Source organism: Notolabrus celidotus, chromosome 11 (assembly GCF_009762535.1).
Source record: "Notolabrus celidotus isolate fNotCel1 chromosome 11, fNotCel1.pri, whole genome shotgun sequence".
In the NCBI taxonomy this organism is placed as follows: Eukaryota; Metazoa; Chordata; class Actinopteri; order Labriformes; family Labridae; genus Notolabrus; species Notolabrus celidotus.
In genome coordinates, this window is record NC_048282.1 from 16774426 (window position 1) to 16796613 (window position 22188).

A 22188-nucleotide genomic window follows, 5' to 3' on the forward strand; every position below is an offset into this window, starting at 1 on the left:
CTATTTCACTTCCAGTATGTTTGTATTTTGTGAGTTGCCTGACATTACCTTAAAATCTTTGAAAAGTGGTTCTGTCAGGTTCTTTAAAATGAGTTCTGAAGTCACACTGTAAACTGTATTTCTGTTGTTTATTGCACCCATTGTAAATCTGCTCTGAGATTTGTTTCTGAGTTTACTTTCGCAATAACTTTTCACAGTACTTCCCCGCTGATGATCTGCAAATGTATTAATAGTTTTGATGGGGTTGACAGATTTTCCATGCCTGGTCTTATCTTAAGTTGCAGTTGAAAAAGTGTCTTGCCTCTTACAGTAGTTGTAGTGGTACAGTCAACACTTCAGTTCCTCCAGAGAAGGTGATGCATCTCCATGGCCTGATAAGGGCTGTGCAGAGGCTGTCACTGGTCAAAACAGGAGAGGCTCCAGTGGAAGGAATGTTACCAGGAAGGAACTGACCTCCTACAGGATCAGCTGCAGCAGCAATCATCCAGACAGGTTGTAAGCTCATCTTTATGGTTGCAGTGATGACTCACAGCAATTGGAATATGACACAGCAGTCTACACACACCTTTAAATCATAACATGCATTTACAATAAAGTGATACTTCAACCAGAATCAAGTCAGTTTCAGTTTAAAAGTCAACCCATATAAGGTTCATAGGTACATGCATCGATCAGCCCTAACAATATGACTTCTGTTAGTGAAGAGAATATCATTGGCTACCTCGATGCAATGACACCTGTCAGTGGGTGAGGTATGTTAAGCAGGAAGTGAGTAGTGAGCAAGTTGATGTGTTTGATGCCGGAAAGATGGTCAAGTGTAAGGATGTGAGTCACTTTGATAAAGACCAAATTGTAATGGAGAGATGACTGTGTCAGACCTGATGAGATATTTACCTTCACAATACCAGGAAGGTAATCATAATGTTATGGCTGATTGGTGTGTGATCCAATGAGCTGTATACTTTAAAGCAAATCAAGCTATATTTTAGTGATGGTGATAAAAGCTCAGAATACAAATGGACAATGAAGAGGTGCGTAGGAATGTCATTGCAGTTTCCAGATTACATTGTGGTGCTTTTTGTTTTTTATTGTAAGTTAAAACTAGAGGCCCTTGGAAACTATTGTCACTATCAAAACAGTGAATGAGATCATATCCTTATGAATTTAGAAACAATGCATTTTTAACGGTACTCATTGAGCCTACAGACTTTCCTAGAGATATCACTTCATCAGTTAGGTAGGGTTCTGTTTCTGTTTTGTGGCCAGAACAAAAGCAGCTCTATAGAGCGAGAATAATTCATTTTGTGTACTTTTTTCAGCACCTGCTGATAAAGTGGTATGTCCAAATTGTATGCTGAGCCTTTCCTGTACATGCATTGCCTAAGTAAAAAATCCCCCTCTGTCTCCTTTTAACTGGCTGACATGCCAGTTACCGTCAAACTTTGCTGCGGATAATGTAAACAGAGGCTCCTTTTTTTACATGGTGTGAATCACCTAGTCGAATCCAACATGCTCACTGCTGTGAAAGGCATGAAAATTGACTAGATAGCAATAGACCACCTCCTTTGCTGATCCTGCCTAGTTTTCTCTGGTGGGTCATAAAGAGGCATCATTACTAAATGGAGATTGTGTCGTATCCAGTTCCAAAGTCTTCAAAGAAGGTGTCACTCAGTTTGTTTTCATTACTTTTGTTAATTCGTTTTTACATTACTCTGTCATGTTAGAACTCATAAGGCCGCAAAATCACTAGCTCGACTCCTCTCTTCTGTTGTCCCTAAATGGTGGAATGAATTGTCCAACTCAATTCGATCTGCAGAGTCCCTCTCTACTTTCAAAAGACAGCTAAGGACCCAGCTCTTTAGGAAGCACTATGCACTTAGCCAGACTATTCTCCACTGTTGTCCCCAGTGGCAGATCATGTCTTCCAGTTACAGTTGACTCGCACTGTCCTGCTCTACTCTGGGAATCTGTGTTCAGCTCTTGAGTGACCCAGCACTTGGTACTTTGGTCATTATTGTGGTGATGTTAATTGTTGATGATGATAATGGAAGGTCTTAAATTGTTTGGTTGCTTCATTGTAGATGTTCCTTATTTTACTAAAATAAAAATAAAACATTTTAAAAAAAAATCCTTATTTACTTTTGTGCATTGCCTTTACACTGCTTGGCAGTACCTGCACCCAAAATTGACTTGAAGCACTTTGTTACCCGTACTGATCTTGTTTCCTCTTGTCTAGATCTTTGCTTGTGTCGTTCTTGTTCTCATATGTACGTCGCTTTGGATAAAAGCGTCTGCTAAATGACATTGTAACAATGTAACATTGTAACTCTCAGAAAAGGCAAGATGTTTATTCTGGGGGAAGCCCTTTTCTGTCTAAAATTATTAGGACATTTTAGGACATTTTCTCATGAGTTGTTTTGCTTAGTCCAGGTTGAGACGATGGATCCCACCCTCATATCTTTCCACTGAATTAAAGGTTACAACCAAAACCAGTTAACTTAGCTTTGCATTGTCTGGAAGAGCTGGTAGTGGATTTTGTTTGCATAAGACACAGACTAGCTGGCTGCTATTTACACTGTTTTAGAAAATACTAGTACTAAGCTAATATGCTGTTGGTTGAAGCTTCCTATTTATCATAAAGAAAATAGAGTGGAGTCAATTTCTGCATCCAACCCATAGACAACAACATAGCAATTTTATATTAATTACTAACATTGTTCATCGCATGATTTCTAAACATTTTTTAATTTCTCACCTCAACCTTTCATCAGCAACCACGATACATGAGTTTGTAGTTGTGATCTTATGCTACAGCTAGAAAGTAAGTCTCAAGAACTCTTGTATCAATGAGTTTTCTTGAGCTTTTCTTGAAACTATAATGTCTAATTATCTCTTTAGGTAATATGTGCACTCTTGTCCTCCATTCAAAGCTGTAGGTGATTTGCATTGTGTATATTTGGCCTGTGTTTGTGTGCGTTTTGGGAGAGTGGGAGTTCATAGGTTTGAGTGTGAGCAGAGGCAGCCACAGGTGTGAATGCCATGAGACTGAGGTCAAGAAGGGTAAAGTGAGAGTGTTCAGCTGTCAGCTCGGATCACTATGAAAGAAGAGTATGTTAGGAAGGTACCAAGCAACAGTGTATGGTGAACCTAGCAACAAACACTGTTAGCAACACAACCTTATGTGTGTGTATGTGTCTGTGTGTATGCATGTGGAGATAGAGCATTTTCTGCAAACTGGACTGACATGTAGTGAATGCAGTGTGTTTGCAGATTGCAGGGAAAATAACTGCTGCCTGTAAGCTGCAGGATATGTTTTAGATTGTTGTCCCACCCAGTGTTTGCACTTGTTTAAACTCGTCAGGACAGTAATCGCATCTGAAAACAACTTTATTTAATTTTTTTTTTACAGTGTATTGCTCCATTTCGCAACAGTGCAAAATTCAATAATATAATGTTCCTCATAAATAAATATAGGTAAACAATTATCACCACATTGAAGACAGACGAAAAAGAAAGCTACAGTCACTTTGAAATTGCACAGATGGATTTAAGATCTTCTCTTCTATTTACAGTTCAGTCAGCAGAATGGAGGCCTAAGTTTTCTGTGGTTTGTGCGCCTTTCTGATAATGTCTTAAAAGACAAGCAACATCTTCATAAGACCATCACAGCCCATATTCTACTTGGGTTCAACAAATAAAATAAAAAAACTCACACAAACAAAATCGGATCAACAAAATCCTTCAAAATAAGGAAAAAAGGTAACTTCTCAGAAGTTTGGAATGGTATCACTGCGCTACACGTGAACTAAAGTGAATCAGAGTCAAAAAGACTCAAATAATTATTTTAGATATCATGTTCTACAGCTGGTATATTTATGGTTAGAAGTTGTTTTTAGTTTAACTTTGAGTTGGATACACTTCAACAATGAGGTAATATAACAAGACATCACACTTGATAGAGTGTGGAATGGAATATGACAGCACCAAGTGTCAACAACATCACTCATTAGTGTTGAGTGTTGGAATACGTCAGGTAAACTAGTACTTGCTTGTCATGTATCCAAAGATTACTATACCTCCATGTCTATTCATAAATTATTTAGAAGACAGATCAAAGACAACATAGAATTATTTCACAGACTTGTCAAGTAACTTAAGTCTTTTGCACAAATGTAGCAGACATTAGATCCAGTCTCGTGTGAGATCTTGTCTGTGGCAGTGAAGAAATATTACTAAATGCAAATCAAATATTGCAAGTCAAAATGCAACATTCAGTCCTCTAAACCAGGAGAAACTCTCAGAGCACCCAAACTGAATGACCACCTCTCTCAAAGTGAGACATTCTTTGTCATTTCCATTGACAATATGAAAACTTAAATAATTAGATTAAAACACTCTTAAATAGGCATAGGTCTTAATGGTTTCCTTCTCTAAGCATCTTTAAAACAGAATATATTATATTTTTTTACATTTTCATAAATACATGTACTTCAACAAAATAATTGTATATAAAAAACAAAAACAAATAAACATCCAAACTCATTTAAAGTTCTGAGGGCCTAACTTCTCAATTGTCTGTGACCATGCTTTCTTTCAGTGCAGGGAAAGGGTTCTAACATTGCCTCTTACTGCCACCTAGTGTGGCGTAGCAGCACTAGAACATTTTATTCTCCTGTAAGGAGTGAATGCCAAGATGTAAACATGCATGATATCACCAGTCAAAAGCTACATTCCAAAAGTAAAATCATTCATTGATCTTTTTTTGTACATTATTGCAAAACAAAAGAAAAGACATCAAAAGAAAGCTCTTGCAGAGGACAACAACATTTACTACACACGTGACAGAATTAAGTGTCCACCACGTTTCACGATGAGTGTGTCAAACACTGCAGTGGTTAAAAAACAGTGGGGCTGGAGGAAGGATCAGTCGGTGTACAAACATCTTTACCTGGGAGTGGAAGCCGGTATCAGTATGGAGCTATACAGTAGAGTTATAGGCATCAAGATCACATGAAGTGCGGTCGAGACTAAAAGGGTAAACTCGGTGAAGAACAGCCGTATCGGTTTGACGGTTAATAAAACAGAAAATGAAGGTAGATATTTGTAATATTTTTGGCTTCTACTAACTACACATGAAAATAATTAATACTTTAGACTTGTATCTTTTTAGTTTAAAGGGCACTGCTTATTAATAACTTTTATCAGTTTCCTTACTTTTTCAAACTAAAGTGCAAAACATAAACTGTTCAGCCAATGTTTCCCAAGAGTGCCACAAATTCTGGAAGATACTATTTGATAAGTGAGCTAGAGAGCCATCTACCTTATTTTTCTTCATCTCTATTCTTCTCCCTCCATATTTATACCTGTCCACTCCCGTTATCCTCCTCCGCCCCATCTTAAACTGAGCAGTTCCGTCTCTTCCCAGAGCCAGTCTGGGCTGTAGCAGCAGAGGCTGAGGTCAGCCAAGCGGTGACCCCGTGTCAAAGGCTGGTGGAGGACACCGAGAGGGTGGGTGAGGAAGGCGGTGGAAAGTTCAGCAGCTCCAACACAGCCACACCTACGCTGCTGCGTCGTGTGAACATGCAGGAGGCTGCGACCCATTTGTTGCTGCGCGGGTTGTACTTCTCGATTGAGTTAAGACTAGAGCTGCCGTCATTTCCACCCACTGCGTATAACCAGCCATCCATAGCCACAAGGTCATGAGTGCTCCTAAAAGGAAACAGAAAACTGATTAAGTATCTAAACTGCACTTGAAATGTTCTAATGTATAGTTAATTGGATGAGAAGTAGTGAGGAATTATACATGGAAAAAGCGACTGCACATATATAGAACTTTTATAGACTGCAAACCATTACTTGGTACTTATTATTATTATTACTTGTCACATCAACTCATGAATATGACTTTAACTTCATATTTTTTGCCAGACTACTGTCCAAATACACGGCATCTATTCAAATAGAATACCGCCACGTAAGTTTAATATTTCAAATAAATTAGATAAATTGTGTCCATTTTAATTTTAATAATTATGGCCCACAGCCTGAAAAAAAAAAACATATCACAAATATTACAATATTTCACTTTGAGTTTAAGTCAACCACTATTCAAACTCTATAGTGTATCTCTTAGTCTAGTTCAGAACATGCAAAAGAACAAAAAGGGGAAGACTGCTAACTCAACAGTAGTCCAAAAGACAATCCTTGACATCCCTAACAAAGAGGACAAGCCAAAGAAGGTCATTGCTGGAAAGGCTGGCTGTTCACAGAGTGCAGTATCGAAGCCTATTGATGGAAAATGGACAGGTTGGAAAATGAAGGTTGGAAAAAGGGATTCTCAAGAAATTCGATTCAAGAACTTGGGAGTTCTTTACAGGGAGTGGACAGGGGCTGGTTTCAGTGCATCAAGAGCCACCATGCATAGACATGTTCTGGAAAGGTCTACAACAGAGCCACATTAATTATATGAAGCTGATATTTTGAGATCCTGTATCCCTGATTTTTAGGGGCTATAAGCCATAATCATCAAAACTACGTAGAACAAAAAAAGGCTTGAAGTATTTCATTTTTAATGACATAAAACATTTTTTAAATTCAAATGCAGAAAAGAGTTTCTTCACAATATTCTAATTTATTAAGTAGCACCTATCTATAGTTTATTTTATTAGAATTGTTTGATTACTAGTTACTTAAAACCATTTTCAATAGCAGTTCATAACAATTTAATTTACTTTTTGTTGCATTCAAAAACTGTTCAAAACTCTTCCCAGAGCAAATAAATTAGTTATTAGCTAAAAAAAATATCTAAAAGAATTAAAAATTTTGAGTTGTGCTTGTAAAAAAAGCCATTACAAGGCGCTGGTTGCTTCCTGAACCTCCCACATTAAAGGAGTGGATTAATATAGTAAATTATATTTATGTTATGGAAAGGATTACTTTCTGTTTACGACTTCAGAAGGATGTATTAATTAAACTCTGGACCAAGTGGACAAACTATGTAAGACCCCTACAGACAGATTTTGTGGATGATACCATTCAAGTACCCGGTGATGCTGTCTTGTCTTAGCTAATTACATGTTTATTTGTGTGTTTTCTGTCACTTATCTCTCCATGAAATGCTTGTGGCTCACTCTGATGTTTACATATCGTCTCCCCCAGGTTGTATTTAGTTCTAATAATCTTTAAAAACAGAGGACGGCAGAGGAAATGAACATTATTCTCTCTTTTGTATGTCAATGCTCTGTATAACAAACTGCTCTCCAATAACAAAAATAAATAATTTTAAAAAAAAAGAATTATGAATAAACCCTAAAATTGGAAACCTTTAATAAAACTGATATACAAAACTGTTGAGGACCTGAAATTGACCCATGTGTAACGGTAACTTTCAAGCTTTATAACATCATACAAAAAAAATGATCACCTGTTGATTTACAGTGAATGAAGTGTGGATTTACAAAATAAACATGCATGTTATTTATGTTATCAAAGACTGAACAGAAAGACAACAGTTGGAGACTGTAAGATGAAAGTTACTTAGAGTTTAAAAAAAAAAAATACTACATTCCTATTTAATAGAATTGTAAAACTTATGTCATTGTAACTGATAATGAACTAATAATGAACCTTAAACTCCTTCTGTGTCACAGGATATAGGGGCACTAAGAAGTGATAGCAGTATCTTTGTTAATTATTGAGCTTATCAGAGACCAGCGGAAAAGTAAATATTTTGTTAGCAGAGACACAGATGGTTTTCTGATGTTTCAGAGGACCTGGACATAAATTATTTGAATTGAAATTAACAGCAATCATTATCAGGATATAGTAATTAGACAATTATTCTACTATATCATACTGTTACAAGTGTAAGATGACTTAGAATAGTGATTGATCAGATGAGATGTTTGGGATGCTTCTGTGTAAATGGACTCTCCTTAACTACTAGATAAAAAAAGCACTCAAAGGCACACAGCTGATTAGCACATGGGTTATTCATAGGGCTGCACAGTGGACTGTTGTCGGGTTTCTCTGCTCCGGATGTGTGCTGACTCACACAAAACAAAATGTGTGTGTGTGTGTGTGTGTGTGTGTGTGTGTGTGTGTGTGTGTGTGTGTGTGTGTGTGTGTGTGTGTGTGTGTGTGTGTGTGTGTGTGTGTGTGTGTGTGTGTGTGTCTAGGGGGCCTTGGGAACCAGTGATTCTGCTGGTTTGTCCTCTAACCAACACTGCTACATCTCTCAGTATCCCCCCAAGATGCTGATGTTGCATCAATACAATGCTGCAAGTGTTTCATCTTCTGAGACTTAAGAAAGAGCAGACTTTTTTGGAAAATAGGTCATTTGATGTCTATGCTGTAAGAAGGTTTAGGCACTGAAGGCATCCAAATGCCCCAAATCCCTCGCCTTGAAGAGTAAAGATTTTCTCAGAGCAGGAATAAAAAGTTTGACAAGCTCAATACAGAAGGCACGACAGTTTTTTTTAATTAAGCTTTTATCTTCTACATAAGCTAAGGTAAAACTGGAGTTTATTTTGTGGGAGCTGCAGTATATTTCAAATAAAGTGTCACATGTGGACCTTGAGCAGGCACAAAGACAAAAGTGGAAGCAAATATACGACTGAAAAATTCCCACTGAATTTGAGGCCAATGCACTTCAGCCTTTTGTTATTGTGAGTTTAACCTGTGCAGTCGGAGTAGTAGTATCCAGTCATCACAATGGCTGAGGTGTGTCTCACTTAATTAAACTCCCTGCAGCCATTCCGCATCTATCGTCATCTCATCTCCCCTCAGCTCTCTCCTACTTCTCGCCCCGTAGAGACCAAGCTAACACTGCTAACACTCAAATAATAACTCAGCCTGTCACAAGATTTAATCGCTTTTATCTTTAAAGATTAGACGCACAGCTGGGGAAAACATGGATTCTTAATGTCCAACGGTGTTTATTAACAAAATTAAAACTGGTGTGAAGGATATACTTGTTTGCACTGAATTTTGTTTGTAAAACTATAAACTCTGGCTGCAGACTGACCTGCGTATGTTCATAGGGGCCACTCCCTCCCAGGTGTTGGTCTTGGGGTTGAACCGCTCCACAGAGTTCAGGCAGCTGGTGCCGTCATTGCCTCCAGCTACATACAGCATGCCGTCCAGCACCGCCACCCCCGCACTGCTGCGCCTACTCAGCATGTTGGCGATGGCTGTCCATGTGTTGCTCTGTATAATAAATCAAGAGGCTGAGCATTGGTCGCATGTTCAATGATTCATCCACAGTGTATGTTGTTGTCTTCATTTTTCCATTTATCCTAACAACAGAGCTGTTACTTTGATGATAAATTCAACAGCACATCATTTACCTGAGGGTCATATTTCTCTACGGTTGCGAGATGTGAGGAGCTGTCATAACCTCCCACTGCATACAAGCTGCCATCTGGAGGAGAAAAGGGAGTAAACATAGAGAATGTAAATATTAGCAGTCCAATACCCAGCTGGTAGCTCCCTTGTGGTTTTGTTCATTAATATGGAGACAGTGGAAACATAAACATGCTGGAAACAGAATGTGCACAAAAATATGTTTATGCCAAACTCCTACCCAGAGTTGCTACTCGAACATATCTCCTACGGGTGCTCATAGCAGCAATTGAGGTCCATGTACTGGTCAGAGGATCATACCGCTCGGCACTGAAAGAGATAAACAGTCAGAATGATACTGCAGTGCTGCTCAATTCAAACACCTGTGTGAGAAAACCATCAAACAAGCTTACCACAATATGGCAACTGTAGCTTAAAGGCACTATGATATTTAGCATTCATCCTCTAACGTCATTCTATATGTACCTATTGAGGCATGATGCTCCATCGTAACCCCCAGCAGCATACAGCAGCCCATGCAGGACTGCTACACCCAGACAGCTCCGCCGTGTTCCCATGGAAACCTCAGGCTGCCAGGAGTTAGTAATGGGGTCGTAGGACTCCACAGTTGCAAGGTCTGAGGTGCCATCATACCTGAGGGGATACATCACACACTGATTTTGGATGATTGAAAGAGGCAGTTTGGTGCTTCAAGTCATCACTGAATAGAAATTCAACGAACAGCAACAGAAGCAGAAGAGGCAGTTTGCATCAAGGATTAGAGTGAAAGCCTTAAAACAGCTTCCCAGAGACACAAGGCTGAAGCCTACAGCTTTTACATAACCCCACTCAGAAATATGTGACTTGTAAATCATCCGCCAGCAAAGGCTTTCTCTTTAAAACCATGCAGGGTTCACTTCACAGTTTGTACGAAAGTGAAATGCTACAGTGATGTTTCAGTTACTCACCCTCCAACTGCATAGAGTCTGTTCCCAATGGCTGCCACGCCTACCCGTGCCCGCCGAGTGGACATGGACGCCACCATGTGCCAGCGATCTGTCCTGGTGTCATATGCCTCGCAGTCTCCGTGGATGGCAAACAGGCTCCCACCACCTTCAGGAAGACACACATGCACACAATAGGGTGTATAAAATGCTTCAACATCAACAATTAGATTGATTTCAAAAGCATGGAATATAACTAAAACTCTGTGATTACATAATAATAATAATAATAATACATTTTATTTATAAAAGCGCTTTAAAAGTTTCTCTAAGACACTTGACAATAGATAAGCAAAGGATAGCAAAGCAAAAAAACAAAAACAAAAAAAAAAAAAAAAAAAATTAATCAATTATAGGTTAAAAGCCTTTCTAAATAGGTGGGTTTTGAGTCTGGATTTGAAGTTGGTAAGTGAGGGAGAGAGTCTGAGGTGTTGGGGGAGAGAGTTCCAAAGGGATGGGGCAGCGACAGAGAAGGCCCTGTCCCCCCAGGTTTGGTGCTTGGGTCTGGTGAGAGGGGTGAGGAGGTTGGCATTCGTGGAACAGAGGTTGCGGGTGGGATTGTATGGTTTTGTATTGTAATTTGTTGAGGAGGGTGTTGGGTGTACCGTAGAGGATTCTATTGCAATAGTCGAGTCTTGAGGTGATGAAGGCGTGGATGAGTGTTTCAGCGTCAGTGAAGGAAAGGGAGGGGCGTAGACGTGCAATGTTTTTGAGGTGGAAGAATGCAGTTTTTGAAATACTATTGATGTGACTTCCAATGTATACCATCAGTTCAGGGGAAGTTATTCAAGTTCCAGAGTTCTGGGAGGTTCCCATTTAGCATTAAACAGATTACCTGTCCTTTTTTGGTCTCATATATTAAAATCCGATCTGTTTATCTCTTAGCTAAAACACCAGTGACAGACATCAGAGACTACAGTTAACTGATGTGTGGCTAAAATAAAGCTAAGTGTACCCTAGAGGGTACCTTCGGGGGCACACTGACCGACGGCGAAGAGCACAGGGCTAGCACCCTCACAGCGTCGTGGGCGTGTCCGGCTGTTGCTGAGAACTCCCCTCTGCTCAGGCATCAGGTGGTACTTCAGAGCCTCGATCAGCAGGTCTTTACACTCAGAGTGGTGACGCACCAGCAACTCTGTATCCACATTGCTCATCAGAAAGTCTCTCCTCAGCAGGGGGAGCCGCACACACTTCATCAGCTAACAACAAGGAGAGAAGGACAGTGGGATTGTGGCTTAGGGTTAAAAAAAGGAGGGAAAGAGGAATTGTGGTGCAGATATTTCTCTTCAAATCCTGATGAGACAAGTCTTACCCAAGGTACATGTTGCCTGCGTCCATCTATATCATGTTTCACCCAGCTCAACACAGCTCGATACACCTCCTCCTCAGATGGCACATTGAGATTGTCACTGGAGATCAAATCTAAGACCTGGATGTGGACGACAAAGTAAACAGGCAGAGATATTTAATATCATAATTTTAACAGTAAATTAATATAATTTAAAGTCACAGTGTCTCTTATAGACCAGGGGTTCCCAAACTTTTCAGCCTATGACCCCCAAAATATAGGTGCCAAAAACTTGCGACCCCCACTGTCCCTCAAAGTGATTTAATGTGGCTTCATTTAGCTGGTCTGCAGAAAATAAGCCTACCTATATGAATATGTGGCTGTGTTTCTATTAATCAACCTACTGCTACTGATGCTTTTGATAATTAACTGTTCACTAACCCTAAACGTAGGAGTCATCTGGCAAAAAGAAAAGCATAAAACTCATTACATTTTCTATTTTCAAGGTTTTATTTCAAGTTTAGCTACTATTTTTGTCCATATTTTTTACTATAATGGGTAAAATGTACTATTTTTAGATAACTTTAGAAAAGAAACATTCTAGAAGACATCTCACGACCCCCCAAAATGTGGGTCGCAACACCCAAGGGGTCTCCACCCACATTTTGGGAACCCCTGTTATAGACCATCAAAAAATCATTTGCAGAGTGATTTACTGTAAAAAAAAAAAAAAGGATAGGATAATCTTCCCAACAAAACTTAACAACACGCATGAAGAATATTGTGTTGGCCACAGATGTTATTACTTTTATTATTTCCTGCACACTGAACATTACTTTGTCTACCGAGCTGCTACTTAAGGTCCCTCCTCCACCTCCACCACCTCCTCCTCCTCCTCCTCCGCTCTCACCCTTGTTCTGCTGTACTGTTTCCAGACTCATTTTTGGAAGGGTGAGCAGCTCTCACTTTTGTCTGGGTTGTTCCAAAATAGCATCAGTCATTAAAGAGAATACAGCAGTTCAAGATGAAGCACAATCCTTTCAGGCACCATTTTAACTTTTACTATTCACACAAATGCTTGAGTAATATTTTTGTCCACGAGTGTGTGTAGTCTGGCTTTGTTGTATTTAAGTTACCAAAATATATATGTGTGTGTGTGTGTCTGTGGCACTAGTGCTGCAGTCTGAGTGGCTGGCTGGCACTGTTCCCAGATCAACCCAAAGCTGGCAGGGCAGGGTGGGGCCAGAGCAGCCAGCTGCTAATGCTGCTGCTGCTGCTGCTGCTGCTGCTGCTGTCTTATCCAGCCAGATCAGGGCAACAGTTAGCAGCCTCCCAGGAACAGCCTCCACTAATCCAGTCACACAGAGAAAAACTACTTCTGCTGCTCAATCCTGCAAGCTCCTTTGCCTCTGTGTTTACTTACTGCATCACATTAACTTAAACAAATGTCAGTCGGCTTTTTAAAAGTGTATTAACTGTTGTATGGCAGCAGGGATGAAGGTGTATGGATAAAAAAGGTGTTTGAACATCAAGATGCTTAATATGTCTTCATATAAAACTGTAATGAGGCTGTTGTCTTTAGAATGAAAGCATCTGATGTTTAATCAGTAAAAAATCACAAAGGCAGTCTAGTCACAGCCGTGCCATGCCTTGCCACTTCCTTGGCAGACGATGGAGGGAAATGTGGGGCATATTTCACAGTTCTGTGAGCCCAGAGTCCTTTAAAGTAGCTAGTACATAAATCCAGATCTGGTGCAGATTTAAGACAGACACAGGGCAGCTGTAGAAAGAATAGAGTGTTGAGCCAAAGGAACTACAGAGACGCAGAAATAGCAACAAAGAAAAAGAAAATGGTCTGTTTTTAATCTGCCTTTCCGCAGATTAACTCTCAGTTTTAATGGACTGTACCCACACACTCCTATTGCCGATTCAGTTTCATGGCTTTCAAGGCTACACAGAGAGAGAATGAAGCTTGGCATTTCCCTCTCATGGAGAACAATCTCTTTAGTGCTGTGGGGATTGTTCCTTTGAGAGAGGAAAATGGGAAAGTGATGCTGCAGCATTTTGTTACTCCTTTTCACTGACCCTTTAATTCATTGTCACCGGGCGAGGCTTAACAGGCTTTTGTTCAGAACAGACACCCTATCATAGAGGACATGATGCAATTATTTCCTTTATTAAAGATACGAACATGAAACTACTACACCTGGCTGGAGCCTGTTTCTTTATGCATTCAAACATGATGAGTATTCGTGTGACTAAGTAGTAGCTTTGAATGGCTTATTTCAGCCCTGTGATATCAAACACAGTTCTCTCAACATTAGACCTGTAAATCTATTTTGGACTGACAGTCTGTTCTGATCCAGTGTGTTGAGGTGGTGAGATATCATTTATATTATTTTTTTTATTCTATACCATAGACTGTATAAAATATGGACGTAGGATCCGTGACGTCACCCATCTGTTTCTGAAGCGCTGTTTTGAGGCCAACCGTCGGCGGCAGCCATGTTGCTGCTGTCGAGCGATTGTGACGTAAAGAGGCGGGCTTTGAGCCTCCTAGCCAGCAGCTACAGTGTCCCCGCCTGTCAGTCAAGTCAGCTGTGCCTCTCATTGGAAGACTCGTTATCTCAATATCTTCGAAATTGCCGCGTTAGAAAATAATTCACCCCCCCCCTTCAGTGTGTGTTGATCGAGAAATGAGCTATCCAGAGTACACTCGTCTTTTGTACCAGGCTGTAAACATGTTTATTTCTGCTGTAAAGATCGGCTTTTTTTGAATTGGTGTGTATGTGGTTTCCGGTACTTCCTGAGCCAGACTCAAGCGGATCCTCGATGATACCTACATTGTTTCTTTTGCTTTTTATTTCACCAAGGCAATAACTAAAATAACAACAGCCTCATAAATACATTTAAAAAGCCCAACACACATCACACCTAAAGGCTGCCAGTGCAACCACAGCCTGATCTACGCTCAACCAGCAGCTCCCCCAGAGCAGTTGTTGGCAGGCACCTTACTCACGTGCTTCAGCAGGTTATCCTGGCCAAAACAACCAAACTAAATGGCTAATACCGAATTAGCACGCCTTAAACCAGCCCTAAAAAAACCTTTAAAGGGGGCTAAAAGTCGAATCTTGTAACCGTAATAGAAACCTTTATAATGACCTCAGAGAAGTATGCATTGCGGTCTGTGGCGCTCTATAAACAGTGCAGCAGCTGTGAAAATGTCACTGGCTTTGCTTAATTACCACTTCCAAGACAGGAACTACAGCGCTACCACTGCTGTGCCCAGCTAAACAATAAGTGATGGTTGGCGTGCCAGATAAAGTAGCCCATGGCAGCACACTGGGATGATAAAACCATGAGAGACAGTGATTGATGCAGCCAGCTGAGGATGAAGAGAGGCCCTTCAGATTAACAGTAGGGATGCTTTGGCAACTTCTGTTGAGGTAACAGTATTAAAAAAAGGTTTGGATACCTGCAGCTGTGCTCATGAGTGAGGAAAAAGTTATGAACAACATGCAGGAATTAATTCAAGTTCTTTAAAGGATTCTTTTTGTATTTTTTGACATTTCAAAGCCACTCTATGACCTGCTGGAGTCACTGAAGTGTGTACATTTTAATGTCATATGACTCCCATCACACAAAGCAACAAAAATGTTTCTAATATGACATTTAAGTTCTCACTAATGACATCAAATAACAAGGCTCCTAATCTGCCATCATTATATTGATTCTATAAAAGCACCAGTTTGCAGCAGAGACAGCATGAGACAGAAAAGTATCCCTTACCTGTTTCAGTGGCAACAGCATGAACTCCTCTGTCTTGGACACCTCCACAAAGTGCTGCAGGACATACTTGTGTGCCGACTTGAGCAGGTCGCTGCAGGAATGCGTGTCAGCGAATCCTCGGATGCCCAGGCAGTTGGAGGGATCCAGCTGGCTGAGGAGGAACTTGCAGCAGGCGTCCCGCACCCCATTGAGCTGTAGCAGGCTCGCTGCTGGGAGCAACGTCTGGGCAGAGAGCAATTTCAGGTGGAATGACACTTAAAGTTAAATATCAAATTGTGTTGGGTGGGATGTGTTGCTTTAAAAAAAAAAGCATATTCAACCATCCTCTGAAATCTTCAACCTTACCTGCACGTTGCCCTCCCCCACCACGATCTCTGCTGTGTAGGCATACTGGACCAGCTGCTCCAAAGCCTGAGGGTCGATGTCATGTAGGGTCACATGGGTCTGCCGACTCTCTGACATTTCATCTGCAGGGGGGCACACGAGCGGTTTTATTTTTTAACAAGTTATAACCAGTCAGACTCCTGTTGATGCCACCCTGCTCTGTGATGCCGAGATATCTTAATGTATACAGCACCATTGCCAAATTTCAGAATTTGTTGCTGTCCATTCAATCAGGTGATGTGTGTGGAGATGTTTAAAATTCCTGAATCTTTTTGCTCCTGAACAACATTGTTGTGCTTACAGTACTCTGTCCAACATTTCGACATCAACAGTCAAACATTTCATCTCCTATCAGTGGGAAGAAATTCCCACACTGTCTCCAGAGGGCTGGGATTTGCTGTTGGGATGATGATGAAGAGTCATGGGCTAATTAGAGACTGTGTCAGACAAAGGGAAGCCGAGCAGCTGAGTCTCAAGGCCACACAAGTGACTGTCTGGAGACGCACTGTATCCTCATACAGGTCCAGCCAGGAGGAAATCTGAGACTCAAAGATTTCATCTGACGACCTGTGCCCCAGACAGGAAGACAGGGAAGGAAGTGATGATTCTGAAAGGATGAGGTTGTGTTCGCTGCAGACATCAGTGGTTGTGTCATAAAACTCTGATCAACAGAACACAATGATGCACAGCTTGAGCGAATGTCTGAAGCATGAAGCATGCTGTGTTTGAATGGTTATAGGGATGAAATCTCAAAGGTGGAGTATATAGGGGTAAAATGGTGGACCATACTTACTGGTAAACATAGCGTGGAAGTAGGGGCTGCAGGACGCCAACACCACTTTGTGTGCCTTGATTTCTTTGTTGGAGACATGAAGAACAATGTCACACAGCAAACCACGCTGTCTCATCCTGTTCATGGACACAAACGAGTCATGGTAGTGGCGCTTGGAGTTGTGCGAGATGCTATGGCCATCTCGGTTGAGCAGCTGCATACCCCCCTCCATCATGATGCCGGGTGTGGCGGTCACGGGCTCTTGCCTTGGCCGCACTCTGGGCAACTGGAACGTGCAGAAAAAAAAATTAATGTCAGTTAATACCAATGTCATTAATGTATAAAGGTGTCTTACTAGTTTATCTGCAGGGGTGAAGGTGTTATGACAGCTGTCAAGAGCAGTCACAGTCATTCTATCTGTTCTAGGATCCATCCTGACAGCTATGACAGGAAGCCTACATGACAAGAGATCACAAAGAGTAGTAGGTTGCCTGGCCTGCTTATTAACATTCAGTGTCAAGGTTGTTTCATTTACATTATGAAAAAAGAGGATATGCACATTATTAGAACAAAAACTAAGATCAATGCTGGTCTCTCAACTGTTGGACTTTCTTGGATCGTCTTGTTGCAGTGACTTCTGACTAGTGAGTGTAATTGCTCCAGGATTAGCTGTGAACCCCCCACATCACCTCAGCTACAGCTGCGGGTAGGCAGGGTGGGAGGAGAGATGGATGCAGTCTGAGTTAGCCTTTGTACTCTCATCTCCCTGCACTCAGATGGAGAACACTTCAGAAAGTTGCATAACCATCATCACGCGGCACCTCAGAAGTTGTTATCGGAATATTTAGGATGCACTGGGAAAATCAACCAAATGAGGTAAACCGGACCAAGACTATGTATGTGATGAATACAATATGTAATGAATATGGTGTGTGTTTAATGTATATGTGGTGAGTGTAGTGTGTTGTGGATATATATGTAATGTATGTGTATGAATTGATGCGCTTTGGATATAACATGTCGTTGTTCATGCCAATAAAGCAAAATTGAATTGACTAAATTAGAATCATCATAGGCCCAAAGCAGACTTTATCGATTTTCTTTCAAATATACTGAATTTGATGATGAAATACCTCACAAGAATAGAAACAAAAAGTATATGAACAGAAGCTTACTGGGTTAAAAAGTGTAAAAGATGGCATTGTTAACTTCTGAAATTAAGGGCCTCTAAGGATGATGTGTTTAAATACCCTTTATCCTGAAGTAAAAAGATCCTTGAGTGATGGTTCCTTTAAGTAACATATTAATATCTATTATTTATGAGTGAATGTATTATTAATTATGTTTTTGTAACAATAACAATCTTATCTGAACAAATATTCAGCCATCACAGCCTTGTCAGCAAATAAAATCTACACATCTTAAAGGCACTATGAGGAGTTTTTCACCAGCTGAGAAACAGACTGACACCAACACTAATGCCTCTTTATGACATTCAAAAGCAAACAAAACCATAAACAACAACACTGATACCTTCTCTGTTGTCATTTTTAATGCCTTAAACCACTCAGAGGGGGTAGGTGTCAGACCACATGATTGACATTTGGCTTTAAAAACACCCTTTTTCAGCTGTTTTCATGGCAAATAATCACATTGAGTGATAAATATGTTTCTTAAAATACAGCAGGGCGAGGTTTTTGTTGAAAACACTACTTTTGTGTACAGAAGAAGAGATAAGAGGTATGACTTTGTCCACAGTGGGGCGCCAAAATTGATATAAATCAAAAGTTCCTCACAGCAGTTTTAAGTCCAAGAAATGGAGCCTACTAGGCTGACATGACAACATACTATCAGCTCACAGAGTTTAGTTTCACTTGTGTCTCCTGTCCAATAGGATTCCCTCAGTATCAGTGTATCATAATGATAGTATCATGTGTTGGCAGCACGCTCTTTACTAGCTACCCTGCACTGTCCCACATAGGAGGACCATCTCATATGTCACCACAGCTGCTCAGCGATTACCATTGAATCCCAGTTTCCAAAACACAATAGACACACACAAAACAAACCCACTATGCACCTCTATACGGTGACAATCTGCTCACATGTCACAGAGAATGCAAATGCAGACATCTATGCAAATGCGATTGTACGTGAAAAACAATTTGATGGAGTAAAAACACTTGTCCTGATCATCCAAGGCTTGTCTCTGAAAGATCACAAGCTAGCATCGCCACAGTTCTTCTGTTGCTGTGCCTGACAATCAAGCGTTTCTACTGGGATGTATCTTTTTAGACACTTAGATGTTTCAGGGCACATTTCAGCCCCATTATGTGAGCTGAAGGAACCCCAACCCCCACTCCATCTATCCTGAATTGCAGCGGCAATTGAAAGAATGAGTGTGTAATTTTCATTACCGGTGGCTGTGTTGCTGTTATTCTTGAACACAGTCTCCTCCTCGCAGGGATGAGAGGAATGGCAGCAGCTGTCGCAGTCAGATTGGTCTGTATTTTCTACCCGTGTCCCTCTATCTGTCCATATTCAGTTCCTTCCATACAAATTATGAAGAAAGCCTCTGTTTTGCGCTGTATGCGGTTGACGTCAATGCAAAAAAAAAGAAAAACTGCATGAAAGCTGACATCGGTTCTTTAAGGTGGAACTGGAGAGGCCAGCGGAAAGACAAGTACAGCTGCTACTGTTGATCAAATACAATGCTCTAAGACGTGAGAGACGATTCAGACACATATAAAGGTCCTTTTAAAGCTCAACTTTCTAGCGGTAACAATTAATTTTCGTCTCATAGCTGACAAAGAAAGCGACCTTAAGCGTCACCGTTTTGTCTGGTCAGAGTCCGGAAGTGTGTTCGATAAATTCATCTAAACCAGTGAGGAAGGCGGGGTTTCACTTCAGATGGGATTTGGGGGCTCTTTGCAGGGAACCGGATCTTGAGGAGCCGTTCATTTCAAAGAGCCGTTCAAAACACTGACTCTTTGGCTCATTTTTTTATTCATTTATTTTTTAGAAGTCAACCAGGGGTAACTCGTTTTTATCAAGGAAACAATCACTGGTAGCAGTTATAAGATACGATTTATTATTATTTATTTATTTATTATTTAAAAGGACCATGCATATTAATTAACACTTCTGTAAATATGCCAGACTTCGCCAAAAGGATAATTTACATCCGTAGTCCCTTGCCAGATGTTAAAAAGGCTCCCTAAAAAGATCAAGATTAACTAAAGATAAAATAGAGTAAAATAAAATCAAAATAAGAAGGTAGAGGAGAAAACAAAACACAAACAAACGAACAAAAAAAGAGAAGAAAAGAAAAGTACAAATAGCACCATACGGTTAAAAATGACTAAAAACTACATAAAGACATGATATGACAGTCTTTGAGAAAGTGTCCATGGACATAAAATACATGGAGCAAGACAATCAGGAAGCAGCATTGAGGAAATGTTAAAGAAGACACATGTAGACACAACAGGACAACATTTAACAGTGCTGTACACATTTTCGCACTGTTTTTCATACTGTGTATGTTTGTTTTTAAATAACCTGGTGCAATTTTTATCGTGCAATAACTTACCTAATCTATTTGTCAGATAGAAGTGTACATAATGTGTATATATCTGTAATAGTTGCCATATTTTATTTTATTTTTATTTTATTTTATTTTACTTTATTCTATTCTATTCTATTTTATTTTATTCTATTCTATTTTATTTTATTATATTTTACCCTTTTCATTGCTATTATTATTGTTATTATATTTTTTAACTATGTTAGTACATTGTTGTAATCCCCAGTCCTGTGTTGTAAGCTGTTTTAAGAAAAGAATTTCCCCCAACGGGGGACAAATAAAGTATATCTTATCTTAACTTATCTTATTTGCATCAGGCAGTGACTATCAATCATTAAACTAGCTGCATGCAATTCAAATGAGGCAACGTATAGACTGAGCAATTTGGATCAGAATAATTAAAACTTACACATCCCACCAATATATATACTCTATTTGTGGGAATTATTCTGAAATATTGATTATAATGTCACTTGGCATTGTAAACACTCCATAAGATGGTGCTAAATGACGCATCATAGCGTGCTTCGCCGACCTTGTCGATGATCTGGCCCTAATTAGGACATTATAAAAATGTGAATGCAAAATTTGACTACTCTACCTGGTGTTTCTACCATAGACTGTATAAAATGTGGACGTAGTATCCGTGACGTCACCCATCTGTTTCTGAAGCGCTGTTTTGAGGCCAATCGGCGGCGGCAGCCATATTGCTGCTGTCGAGCAATTGTGACGTAAACAGGCGGGCTTTGAGCCTCCTGGCCAACAGCTACAGTGTCATGTCTGTCAATTCAGTCAGCTGTGCCTCTCATTGGAAGACTCGTTATCTCAATATCTTCGAAATTGCCGAGTTAAAAAATAAAAAATTCACCCCACCTCACAGAGTGAGCCGATCGGGAAATGAGCTATTCAGACTACACTCATCTTTTGAACCAGGCTGTAAACATGTTGATTTCTGCTGTAAAGATCAGCTTTTTTGAATTGGCATGTATGTGGTTTCCGATATTTCCGGAGCCAGCCTCAAGAAGATCCTCAATGAACTTAATCTCATCTAATAGCATTGGACAATTTTTTTTGGACCGTAGGTTGTTGCTTGGTCAATAAGTGTGAACAAAAGACTCATGGGGCACACAGGTGACACGTGAAGGCAGCGTGGGAAATCTGCATATAAAAACGGCTCCCTGCAATGAACGCCTCGCAACTTCGAATCGGTTCTCATCGTTCACTTAAAAGAACCGTTCAAAAGACCGACTCGTTCGCGAACGTCACACCTCTAGTAAGCACCATGATTGGTCAGATCACGAACCATCTCCGCATTAGCTCACCCGCATAGCAAAATGAAACTGCCAACAGCTGACGATTACAGAGCTAAATAACGTATACATCCGAACCACAGCCGGTATCACTTCACTGTTAAACGAGATGTAATCATTGTTGTGAAAATCAAAACTGTCTGTGCATCTAGATAAGCTAACGTTAGATATGTGAAAGCAGTACTCACAACAAGCCGTCGTCGGTGTCGATAGGACAGCAATGATTTCTTCTTGTTTGATAACTCGCCCAGTTTTGTGCCTGAATATCGGCCCCTACCAAAAACTGAAGAAGAGAACTCCCTCCTCTCGACGTCTCTGTGTCCCGTGAATGCAGCTGATCATTTAATTTAAAGCTCACGTGTAGCATCAAAACACGGTTTGTTCTTGGACGAACGGCTTTGACAGGGATATTTAGAGGTTGTCGTGCTCGCCGAATTTTCTTGAGATATAATAAAATGTTTGCAACAATATATGTCGATGTCTGCGGCCCTTTTTTGTGTCTAAATCGAAATATGTACGGAAGATGATTCAGGCCACTGAAAAAAAATTACATTTATTATTATTATTATTATTATTATTATTTTAAGAAAAAGTCGGAATTCTGAGATTAAAGTCCTAATTCTGAGATTAAAGTCATAATTCTGAGATAACTAATTCTGAGAAAAAAAGCCATAATTCTGAGAAAAAAAGCCATAATTCAGAGATTAAAGTCA

The 22188-nt window shown here is 40.2% G+C and overlaps 1 protein-coding gene across 7 annotated transcripts; it reads right to left on the minus strand.

Moving 5' to 3' along the window:
- Positions 1-3376: 3376 nt before the first annotated feature.
- Positions 3377-21899, minus strand: klhl17 (kelch-like family member 17). 7 transcript variants are annotated; one of them, XM_034696637.1, is made up of 13 exons: positions 21664-21899; positions 16935-17034; positions 16601-16865; positions 15769-15890; positions 15424-15645; positions 11659-11775; positions 11332-11545; positions 10311-10455; positions 9829-9996; positions 9584-9672; positions 9348-9421; positions 9026-9207; positions 3377-5709 (listed from the first exon to the last, which is right to left on the minus strand). In XM_034696637.1, exons 1-13 carry the CDS (start codon positions 21840-21842, stop codon positions 5481-5483), a joined length of 2106 nt encoding a protein of 701 aa, XP_034552528.1. In that variant the 5' UTR covers positions 21843-21899; the 3' UTR covers positions 3377-5480. The 7 variants fall into 7 exon arrangements, with proteins under 7 accessions (XP_034552528.1, XP_034552530.1, XP_034552529.1 ...); XM_034696639.1 differs by lacking the exon at positions 21664-21899 and adding an exon at positions 18997-19432; XM_034696638.1 differs by lacking the exon at positions 21664-21899 and adding an exon at positions 18997-19432 and having other exon boundaries at positions 11314-11545.
- Between the last annotated feature and the right edge of the window lie 289 nt (positions 21900-22188).